General features: G+C 42.0%; 1 protein-coding gene across 1 annotated transcript in view; it reads left to right on the top strand.

The window, feature by feature from the left end:
- The window catches only part of cab39 (calcium binding protein 39), a 148,305-nt gene that overhangs the window by 125,879 nt on the left and 9,990 nt on the right, over window positions 1-12,436 (top strand). Inside the window, exons 4-6 of the mRNA XM_070883628.1 lie at window positions 3,133-3,251; window positions 5,529-5,697; window positions 5,999-6,058. Of these exons, the coding sequence (XP_070739729.1) occupies window positions 3,133-3,251; window positions 5,529-5,697; window positions 5,999-6,058 (348 nt within the window). The remainder of the gene's footprint in view (window positions 1-3,132; window positions 3,252-5,528; window positions 5,698-5,998; window positions 6,059-12,436) is intronic.

A 12,436-nucleotide genomic window follows, 5' to 3' on the forward strand; every position in this document is an offset into this window, starting at 1 on the left:
CTCGAAGAATTCCAGCAAATTTGTCAAACATGTCTTTCCCTTCATACATCCATGCTGACTTTGCCTGACTGAATTTTGCTTTTCCAAAATGTCCTGCTACTGCTTCTTTAATAATGGACTCCAGCATTTTCCCAACCACAGATGTTAGGTTAACTGGTCTATAGTTTCCTGCTTTTTGTCTGCCTCCTTTGTTAAATAGGGGTGTTACATTTGAAGTTTTCCAATCTGCTGGGACCTTCCCAGAATCCAGGGAATTTTGGTAAATTACAACCAATGCATCCACAATCCCTGCCGCTACTTCTCAAGACCCTAGGATGCAAGCCATTAGGTCCAGGGGATTTATCTGCCTTTCGTCCCATTTATCTTACTAAGTACCACCTCCTTAGTGATTGTGATTGTGTTAAGTTCCTCCCCCCCCCCCCCCAAATAGCCCCTTGACTATCCACTGTTGGAATATTGTTAGTGTCCTCTCCCATAAAGATTGATGCAAAATATTTGTTCAGAGTTTCTGCCATCTCCATGTTCCCCATTATTAATTCCCCGGTCTCGTCCTCTAAGGGACCAACATTTACTTTAGCCACTCTTTTTTTTTCCTTTTTACATACCGATAGAAACTCTTGCTATCTGTTATATTTTATGCTAGTTTACTTTCATAGTCTATCTTTCCTTTCTTAATCATTTTTTTGGTCGTTCTTTGCTGGCTTTTAAAAGCTTCCCAGTCTTCTGTCCTCCCACTGATTTTGGCCACTTTGTATGCCCTTGTTTTTAATTGGATGCTCTCCTTTATTTCTTTAGTTAGCCACGGTTGGCTATCTTTTCTCTTACACCCTTTCCTCCTCACTGGAATATATTTTTCTTGAGCGTTGTGAAGTATTTCCTTAAATATACACCACAGTTCATCTGTCCTACACTTGAATCTATTTTCCAGGTCCATTGTGCCCAACTCTGCCCTCATACCTTCATAGTCTCCTTTATTTAAGCTTAGTATGCTGGTTAGAGATCCAACTTTCTCGCCCTCCATCAGAATTTGAAATTCAATCATGCTATGATCACTCATTCCAGTAGGAGATTGTTTATTAATCCTGTCTCATTGCACAGGACCAGATCTAAGATAGTCTGCCCCCTGGTTGGTCCCGTTACATACTGCTCAAGGAACCCGTCCCTTATGCACTCGATGAACTCCTCCTCAAGGCTACCCTGACCAATTTGATTTGTCCAATCAATATGGAGGTTAAAATCATCCATGATTATTGCTGTTCCCTTTTTCCAAGCCCCCACTATTTCCTGGTTTATGCTCTGACCAACAGAGTTGCTACTGTTAGGGGGCCTATAGACTATGCCCACCAGTAACTTTTTCCTCTTATTGCTCCTTATCTCCACCCATACTGTTTCAAACACCCTTTTCATTTGAGCCAATATTGTTTCTTACTATTGCAGTGATTCCATCCTTTATGAATAGAGCTACCCCACCTCCTTTTCCTTTTTGTCTGTCTTTCCGGATTGTCAAGTACGCCTGAATATTTAATTCTTTATCCTGGTCACCCTGCAACCACGTCTCTAATGGCTATCAGATCATACTCATGTCTTGATGCAATCCCAGATTTAGAATGTGGCCTCTGATATTGAGTCAGATCACCAGTGTTGATGTGCCATCCCCATCCCCTCCCAGGAATTAATGACTGGCATTTGTGGGTCTTGTACAGAACCCTTTGATTTGATGCCTTCATTGAATAGTGAGGGTGATTGAGCTAGTGTCGAAATCTCGACCTCCGAAAAGAATGACTCTGACACTTACAGCTCCGGCAGAAGTTTCTTTAATTCGCTTGCTAGCAAGGGGCAGGTCACACTCAGTCAAGGGCTAAGTGAACACCTCCGCAATGGTACAGTTTCACAAGATATTTATGCAGTAAAACCCAAGTTATGGCTCTGTGTATTGCTCTGTCTCACGGTCAGTGAATACAGATAAAGAGTTAATTACTATATCCTGGTCCTGACATGGTTTACAGATATTTCCTTTTGTCAGTGTTATCAGTTGGCCAGCCGGCCATTACTCCATGAGAATGAGGTAATGGGCTATCACCTGTCTTGTATTGTGTCAGGATTGTTCAATTTCCTGGTCAGTTTATCATTTACATCAAAAGGATGAGGTCTCTACAAGAGATATTGGCTGGTGGTTTGAGTACATAGAAAAGGGTGGGGTGACATGGAACTCTTGTCGTGTAGACAATAGGAGAGCACCATGGGGGCGGGGGGGTACTTGTCTCAACATGACTTGTCTCCTAGCTGTCTGATGGCCATCAGCCATCTCAAACCAGGTTTAGCTGTTTCTGCAAGCTGACTGCTAAAATGCAGAAAGTTCTGGAAGGGCCAGGACTCCATTTTGTTATATATATATTGCAAAGGGCACACAAATACCGTATGGTATCAGCTTAGATAAAAATACATTTCCACACTAGGGACCTCTAATGCTAGAATCATTTATGAATTTGATTCTATTTTGAAGATGATTTAGGCACCTAAATTGTATCCAGGTCTTGTCAATCGCATTTAATATTTATCTGGCTGTTAGGTTTAGGTAATGAGAACACTCTTACTACTACTTTACTTCCCCTTTAAGGCGAGTTAGTGGAAATCAACTCTGATGTACAACAGCGTGAACAACTATTAGCAAATTTATTTAACTTATCCATCGGATTGGTTACTCCGTACAGATGTCAGCCAAGGCAGCTGTTCCCAGGTTATTTTACAGTACATGATATTTCCAGAATTCCTCCATTTAAAATCCCAGTGTTGTGCATTGTTGTATGAGTGCTCGAAAGTTAGACCTCGGAATCTAGTGGAATTTCTGTCTTTGCATGCAGTTACATGGATTGCAAGTTATTCTGTGGTGGAGGGTATTGTAAGTATTGCTTTTTTTAGTGGAAAGAGGATGGAAAAACCAAACTTGTCCTGTGTTGTAGCGCAATATGATAAATTATCTGCTATAACCCTCTGTTATTTGCCAGAAGCCAAAAGTGAGAACAAGTGGATGAGTATCACCGAGAGGCTATGGCATACCTCCAGTCTTGATCCCTCCATTCGCTGTAGTTCAGGGCCCACATATAATTCTTTCTTTTTTCTTGCTGTTCACAGGGCAAGAAAGATGTGGCTCAGATATTTAACAACATTCTGAGAAGGCAAATTGGAACACGGACCCCAACAGTGGAATACATTTGTACTCAGCAAAATATATTATTCATGTTACTGAAAGGGTGCGTAAAATACCTTTATGTACATGTGTAACTCTTGATCTGTTACAGATATTTTTGAATAATTTTCTTGCAATATATCCTTTTATTTCAATTGACGAGGTTTAACCTGCGAACAGTCTACTTTTTAAAATCTATTAATCACACTTCATTTTCTGGGCCAAACACCACCTACATTGACATCTGCATGGATTCCGAGACAGTATAACTCAATAGCTTGGCAGGTGCAAGAAGAGTGGTGTAGCCAAAGTTGTGGGGTATGGTGTTTGGCTAATTACTGCTCAAACTTTAAATACAAACGCACTTCTCTATGTTCTATAAACTGAGTTCTAACATTCTTTTAGTTGAGCCAAAGAAGCTGAAGTTCTTTTGATATACTAATTTGCATTTAATTTATAACCTATTATATTCAGCTGACTTGTTAAATTGCAGGGAACATGCTAGTTTGTAAATGTCTGTTTTTCAGGATGCTCAAAACTAGATTTCAAAAATTATTAAATACACATTTTGAAAAGTGGTTGTAAATGACAGTGCAACAATGAATACTGCAATCCTACAGAGTGTAACCTCCTATTTTGTTGGCCACAATTATATTCAGCATAACTGTTCCCTCCCCACTTCTCTTCTAACCCCCCCCCCCCCCACCACCACCACCACCATTCCCCCCCACAACAAAAACGTAACACTGCCGTAGATTGCAGGCTGTGTAATTTACGCTGCTTTCTTTTAACTGTGATCTTACAATGTTCAAGTAACAGACTGGTAAGCACTTTGGCAAGTGTTCTGGTGAAAGTGATGTTTCTTTGTTGCTTCCCAATTTAGGAGAGCTAGTTTGAAAATCCAAAAGGTGGTATGTTCAGTGCATCAGCAATAATGGTTGTGCTCCTCTCTTTTTATAACAAAAAAAGAAAGGGCTTTAGCTATTAGATCTCACCTTTTCAGAATGCAAAATTCTACTGCTTTGGACTGGGTTTTGAGTATTCTTAGCCATTCCAAAGACAAAGTATTTTAATACAGGAGGATTCTTGCACCATGACAACTAGTGTAGGTTAATTTATTAGGTTAAAGTAATTGTGTGCACTAATATATAATTAAACTGGATTAATTAAAAACATTGTACAGGGCTAGAAATTTATTTTTTGGTCATAACGGTATTTTTTGGGGCATTTTGCGCCAAAAATACCACTAATCACAATGCTATGATTTCGAGGCCGAACATTCGGGAAAAAATACACCCAGCGGTAAAAATCGGCATTGCACGAAGATTCGCGGCACAAACTGCAAATTTTCTACAACTTTTCTCCAAGGCTGATACCGCTGCGAATTGGGTCTGGGGGGAGGGGTGGAGAAAGCACCAAAAAATGCTTTCTTAAAAAAAAAAAATCACAAAACAGTCACGACCCTTTTCTAGCGAATCGTTGCAACTGCAAAAGAATTAAATAAAAACTTTAACTTACCTTTTTTGCAGGTCTTCCTACTTACCGCCATTCCAAGGGTTGCAACGCAGGTTTTTCTTTGGGGTTTTTTTTTTGTCCTATCTAAAGGTCACCGCTGAGCCAAATATTAGGCGAAAGCACCTTTTCCAGTCTTGCACGCCTGCGGTCCGTTCCCCAGCAGTATTTCAAAACCGTCGGCGAAAGACCTCGGAATGTCCCGCCGCACTGGTTTCTGCCAAAAACGGCGCAATACCACCAAAAAACCCAGCGCATGGTTGGGCAATTTCCAGCCCTGTGTTTTGTTCTACCCAGGTAGAATTTTTAAATATAGTGAGGTTTACGAGAGGCGTAGCATTCCAGTAATGTAAAGGAGGTTTTTGCAGTTTTAAGTCCTTGCGGTTTTTTTAATCGATGTAACTATTTGTACTGCACTTTTTTTGACAGACTGGCATCCTTTTTTAATACATAAATGAAATGGCGGTTACAATTTATATTCAAGTTGTTTGTTTCATAGAATTATTAGTAAATGATACTTTAGACACGGGAGTTGAAAGAAAATTGGATGCTTTACTCCTGTTTGTTTTGTAGCACTGAGTTTAGTCACAAGTTAATCAGTAATCAAACATTTATATGCAGGTTTACAGTGGAATTTGTTGAAGCAATTGATATTTGCAAAGCTTCTAATCTTGGTGCCTTAAATCAGAATAAACCACATCAACGTAGTGCAGTAGGGAAATGCTATATTTGGACATCTAGTATAAAATATTATCGAATATTGCAAGATATGGATAAAGTTAAAAGATTCTTTGTATGTGTTGTAAAGAATCTTTTTATGTTTTTGTAGGTACGAATCACCAGAAATCGCTCTTAATTGCGGAATCATGCTGCGGGAATGTATCCGACATGAACCATTGGCAAAAGTTATACTGTGGTCTGAGCAATTTTATGATTTCTTCAGATATGTGGAAATGTCAACATTTGACATTGCTTCAGATGCGTTTGCCACATTCAAGGTAGTTCATATATAACAGAGATTTATTTTCTCATTTAAAAAGAAAATCACTGAAGGCTTTTTTTTTGTCTGGAGAAGGCACAAATTATGTTAAGCATCTAATGCAGAGCATTCAACGATTTGGATAACTGCATCTAATATTTGCACTATTGAACAGTAGCTAGATATTTAGCACAAGTTTGACATTCAATCAGAATTGCTAAACTGGTCCTATATTTATAAAGTGATTTAATTTTGTACCACTGTGTTTATTCTTGCTCTGGAAGTGAATTGCAGTCATACTATGTGTGATCTCTTTCCAGGATTTACTTACACGACACAAACTACTGAGTGCAGAATTTTTGGAACAGTATTATGATCGAGTAAGTACAAGTATGTTGCTTTAGGGAACGGAAGGAGACAAATTTGAATTGTGATCACAATTTATTCTCTTTTTTTTCATTTTAAAATGGCACTTAAAAGGCATGGTCCTTTTTTTTTTTATCAAGACAAATAATGAATCTAGTGTTTGTTTTTTTTGAAGGTGGAATGAGGGTCATGGGAGGGAACAGGAGATTGAGGGATAATTGTATCTTCCACTATCCAGTGCTGGATTTGCATTTGCATGGAGGATATGCATTTTGTAATATTTGTAAATTTTCATTTTTTTTATGGTCAACTGAATTACAGTCTGACTAGACTGTCCTTGGATGTCTTAGGCTTAATCTGAATTAAGGCAATGTTGGAATTTACAATATTTGGCAAGTTGAAACGCAGCAAGGCCTCTTTTTTTTTTTGTTCAGAAGTGAACCGTACACTGCATTTATCCCAGGTAGAAATGTTATCATCCAAAGGGAGGACATTATAGGAACCTGTCCCTTCAAGACTTCACATCCTCAGCTGTGTGATCAACCTCCAGTCCATGTTGTATATAAAATCATCTTTTAGATTTGCACCGGTTTTGCTTTGATTACTCTGTTGATGGCAGTATTGCAGGTCTACAAACAAAAAATCAAGTTGGTTTCATTTCTTAATCTAGCACATTGTTCTTGTCTTTTTGCAGTTTTCTTTTGTGTTGCAGTTTTAATGTCTGGATTATTTCTGTCTTGTGTTCTTGAGTCATGATATATCGGCTCAATCGATTCAGTCAAGATCCCATTTTGTCCCTGATTATATGTATGCCTATAGCTGTGTTAAATATTGCATATCTTGCAATTGATGCTTTTACGGCATGAAGAACCTGGCAATGCTGCTTTCCAGTATGTGCCAAGAAGATTTGTGAACTCTAAGAAGTGATTGTAGAAAAACAAAAAATGCTTGATCCTTCAGACTGTCAGTGAGATCTTTGAGTCTAATTCAGGTTTGAAGCGCAAACTCTGCAGGTCAGACCAAATGAGAAAAGGATAATGTATTGCTACATTATTGGGTCACACAAACCCCAAATCATTCAGTTCAGCATTGACTCCGAGAGGACCAGTCGGGGGAGGGTAGGGTAGGGAAGAGAGGCCCGTGATCGGGGGGGTGGGGAGGAAGAGAGCTTCGTGATCGGGCCAGGGGGTGCAGTGGAGAGGCTGGTGATTGGGGCAAGGAGGCCAAAGTGAATTTGTGAAAAGGAAGCACTAGAGAGTTAGCATGAATAGAGGCAATGGGTGGAGCCCATGTAAGAGTTTCAGCAATGATGGAGGAGTGAGTTAAGGGTAAAATCAAGAAATGATGCATCTTTTTTCCTCTTCATTCATGGGATGTTCGTGTCACTGGCAAGGCCAGTGTTTATTCACCATCCTTAATTGCCCCTGAAGGTAGTGGTGAACTGCCACCTTGAAGCACTGCAGTTTGTGTGGTGAAGGTACTCCCACACTGTTGTTTGGTCGGGAGTTCCAGGATTTTAACCCAGTGACTATGAAGGAACAGCGATATATTTCCACGTCATGATAGTTTGTGACTTGGAGGTGGTGGATCCCATGCGCATGCTGCCCTAGTCCTTCTAGGTGGTAGAGGTTGCAGGTTTGGGAGTTGCTGTTGAAGCAGCCTTGGCAAGTTGCATCTTGTAGTTAGTACACACTGCAGTCATGGTGCGTCGGTGGTGGAGGGAGTGAATGTTTAAGGTAGTGGATGGGGTGCCAATCAAGTGGGCTGCTTTGTCCTGGATGGTGTCAAACTTCGAGTGTTGTTGGAGTTGCACTCATTCAGGCAAGTGGAGAGTATTCCATCACACTCCTGACTTGTGCCTTGTAGATGGTGGAAAAGCTTTGGGGAGTCAGGAGCTGAGACACTCACTGCAGAGTACCCAGCTTCTGACCTCTTGTAGCCAGTAGTTATGTAGTTGGTCCAGTTAAATTTGTGGTTAATGGCGACCCCCAGGATGTTGAAAGGGGATTTGACGATGGTAGTGTGAAGGCAAGGTGGTTGGACTTTCTTTTGTTGAGGTGGTCATTGCCAGGCACTTAGGTGGCAAGTAACATTTGCATCACACATCAGCCCAAGATGAATGTTGTCGAGGTCTTGCTCCACAGAAGGGCGGGAAAAAGTGTGGGAGAGCTATAGTGATAGGGGACTCTATTGAAAGAGGCTCCAGGATGGTATGTTGCCTCCCTGGTACAAGGGTCAAGGATGTCTCTGAGCGGCTGCAGAGCATTCTGGAGAGGGAGAGTGAACAGCCAGTTGTCGTGGTACGTGTAGGTACCAACGATATAGGTAAGAAGTGGGAAGAGGTCCTACAAGCTGAATTTAGAGAGCTAGGAGTTAGATTAAAAAGTAGGACCTCAAAGGTAGTAATCTCTGGATTGCTACCAGTGCCACGTGCTAATCAGAGTAGAGGGAGCAGGATAGTTAGAATAAATACGTGGCTTGAGCAGTGGTGCAAGAGGGAGGGATTCAAATTCCTGGGACATTGGAACCAGTTCTGGGGGAAGTGGGACCTGTACAAAAGGGACGGTCTGCACTTGGGCAGGACTGGAACTGATGTCCTGGGGGTAACATTTGCTAATGCAGTTCGGGAATGTTTAAACTAATATGGCAGGGGGATGGGAACCTAATCAGCGAGACAGGGCGAAGTAATATGGAGTCAGAAACGGATGGTAGAAAGGTAAAAAAAAACAACAGTGGAAGGCCGAGTAAACAAAAAGGGCCACACTGCATCATAATTCTAAAAGGACAAAGGGTGTTAAAAAAAAAAAGCCTGAAGGCTTTGTGTCTTAATGCAAGGAGTATTCGTAATAAGGTGGCTGAATTAACTCTGCAAATAGATGTTAGCAGATATGATGTGATTGGGATTACAGAGACGTGGCTCCAGAATGATCAGGGCTGGGAATTCAACATTCATGAGTATTCAACATTCAGGAAGGATAGAATAAAAGGAAAAGGAGGTGGGGTAGCATTGCTGGTTAAAGAGGAGATTAATGCAATAGTTAGGAAGGATATTAGCTTGGATGATGTGAAATCTATATGGGTAGAGCTGCAGAACACCAAAGGGCAAAAAACGTTAGTGGGAGTTGTGTCCAGACCTCCAAACAGTAGTAGTGATGTTGGGGAGGGCATCAAACAGGAAATTAGGGGTGCATGCAATAAAGGTGCAGCAGTTATCATGGGTGACTTTAATATGCATATAGATTGGGCTAACCAAACTGGAAGCAATACGGTGGAGGAGGATTTCCTGGAGTGCATAAGGGATGGTTTTCCAGACCAATATGTCGAGGAACCAACTAGGGGGGAGGCCATCTTAGACTGGGTGTTGTGTAATGAGAGAGGATTAATTAGCAATCTCGTTGTGCAAGGCCCCTTGGGGGGGAAGAGTGACCATAATATGGTGGAATTCTACATTTGGATAGAGAATGAAAGTTAATTCAGAGACCATGGTCCAGAACTTAAAGAAGGGTAACTTTGAAGGTATGAGACGTGAATTGGCTAGAATAGATTGGCGAATGATACTTAAGGGGTTGACAGTGGATGGGCAATGGCAGACATTTAGAGACCGCATGGATGAACTACAACAATTGTACACCCCTGTCTGGCGTAAAAATAAAAAAGGGAAGGTGGCTCAACTGTGGTTATCAAGGGAAATCAGGGATAGTATTAAAGCCAAGGAAGTGGCATACGAATTGGCCAGAAATAGCAGCGAACCTGGGGACTGGGAGAAATTTAGAACTCAGCAGAGGAGGATAAAGGGTTTGATTAGGGCAGGGAAAATAGAGTACGAGAGGAAGCTTGCAGGGAACGTTAAGACAGACTGCAAAAGCTTCTATAAAGGTTAGTAAAGACAAACGTAGGTCCCCTGCAGTCAGAATCAGGGGAAGTCATAACTGGGAACAAAGAAATGGCAGACCAATTGAACAAGTACTTTGGTTCGGTATTCACTAAGGAGGACACAAACAACCTTCCGGATATAAAAGGGGTCAGAGGGTCCAGTAAGAAGGAGGAACTGAGGGAAATCCTTATTAGTCGGGAAATTGTGTTGGGGAAATTGATGGGATTGAAGACAGATAAATCCCCAGGACCTGATGGTCTGCATCCCAGAGTACTTAATGAGGTGGCCTTGGAAATAGCAGATGCATTGACAGTCATTTTCCAACATTCCATAGATTCTGGATCAGTTCCTATGGAGTGCAGGATAGCCAATGTCACCCCACTTTTTGAAAAAGGAGGGAGAGAGAAAACAGGGAATTATAGTCTGACATTGGTAGTGGGTAAAATGATGGAATCAATTATTAAGGATGTCATAGCAGCGCATTTGGAAAGAGGTGACATGATAGGTCCAAGTCAGCATGGATTTATGAAAGGGAAATCATGCTTGACAAATCTGGAATTTTTTGAGGATGTTTCCAGTAGAGTGGACAAGGGAGAACCAGTTGATGTGGTGTATTTGGACTTTCAGAAGGCTTTCGACAAGATCGCACACAAGAGATTAATGTGCAAAGTTAAAGCACATGGGATTGGGGATAATGTGCTGACGTGGATTGAGAACTGATTGGCAGACAGGAAGCAAAGAGTAGGAGTAAATGGGTACTTTTCAGAATGGTAGGCAGTGACTAGTGGGGTACCGCAAGGTTCTATGCTGGGGCCCCAGCTGTTTACATTGTAAATTAATGATTTAGACGAGGGGATTAAGTGTAGTATCTCCAAATTTGCGGATGACACTAAGTTGCGTGGCAGTGTGAGCTGCGAGGAGGATGCTATGAGGCTGCAGAGTGACTGGGATAGGTTAGTTGAGTGGGCAGATGCAGTATAATGTGGATAAATGTGAGATTATCCACTTTGATGGTTTAAAAACAGAGAAACTATTATCTGAATGGTGACAGATTAGGAAAAGGGGAGGTGCAACGAGACCTGGGTGTCATGGTACATCAGTCATTGAAGGTTGGCATGCAGGTACAGCAGGCGGCTAATAAAGCAAATGGCATGTTGGTCTTCATAGCGAAGGGATTTGAGTACAGGGGCAGGGAAGTATTACTACAGTTGTACAGGGCCTTTGTGAGGCCACGCCTGGAGTATTGTGTTCAGTTTTGGTCTCCTAACTTGAGGAAGGACATTCTTGCTATTGAGAGAGTGCAGCGAAGGTTCACCAGACTGATTCCTGGGATGGTGGGACTGACGTATCAAGAAAGGCTGGATCAACTGGGCTTGTATTCACTGGTGTTCAGAAGAATGAGAGGGGATCTCATAGAAACGTTTAAAATTCTGACGGGTTTAGACAGGTTAGATGCAGGAAGAATGTTCCCGATGATGGGGAAGTCCAGAACCAGGGGTCACAGTCGAAGGATAAGGGGTAAGCCATTTAGGACCGAGATGAGGAGAAACTTCTTCACCCAGAAAGTGGTGAAGCTGTGGAATTCTCTACCACAGAAAGTTGTTGAAGCCAATTCACTAAATATATTCAAAAAGGAGTTGGATGTAGTCCTTACTACTAGGGGATCAAGGGGTATGGAGAGAAAGCAGGAATGTGGTACTGAAGTTGCATGTTCAGCCATGAACTCATTGAATGGTGGTGCAGGCTTCAAGGGCCAAATGGCCTACTCCTGCACCTATTTTCTATGTTTTTATATGGTCATGGACTGCCTCATTATCTAAGGAGTTGCGACTAGAACTGAACACTGCAGTCATCAGCAAACATCCCCACTTCTGGCCTTATGATGGAGGGAAAGTCATTCATGAAGCAGCTGAAAATGGTTGTCCTTCGGACACTGGCCTGAGAACTCCTGCAGCGATGTCCTGGGGCTGAGTTGATTGGCCTCCAACCACCACACCCATCTTCCTTTGTGCTCGGTATAACTCCAGTTAGTGGAGAGTTTTCGCCCCCCCCCCTCCCCCCGGATTCCCATTGACTTCAATTTTACTGGTGCTCCTTGATGCCACACTCAGTCAAATGCTGCCTTGATGTCCAGGGCAGTCACTCTCTCCTCACCTGGCATTCAGCTCTTTTGCCCATGTTTGGACCAAGGTTGTAATGAGGTCTGGAGCCGAGTGGCCCTGTCAGAACCCAAACTGAACATTGGTGAGTAAGTGCTGCTTGATCGCACTGTTGATGACACCTTCCATCGCTTTGCTGATGATTGAGAGTGGACTGATAGGGTGGTAATTGGCCAGATTGGATTTGTATTGCTTTTTGTGCACAAGATATACCTGGGCAGTTTTCCACATTGTCGGGTGAACTGAGGATCAACCTAGGTTTTTGTGCTCGAGTCCCTGGAGTGAGACTTGAACCCAGAACCTTCTGCCATTGAAATTAGGGGTAGATCTTAAGTGAGCGAAGATTGCAAAAAAGGTAA

The sequence above is a fragment of the Pristiophorus japonicus genome, chromosome 6 (assembly GCF_044704955.1).
Source record: "Pristiophorus japonicus isolate sPriJap1 chromosome 6, sPriJap1.hap1, whole genome shotgun sequence".
Taxonomy (NCBI): domain Eukaryota; kingdom Metazoa; phylum Chordata; class Chondrichthyes; family Pristiophoridae; genus Pristiophorus; species Pristiophorus japonicus.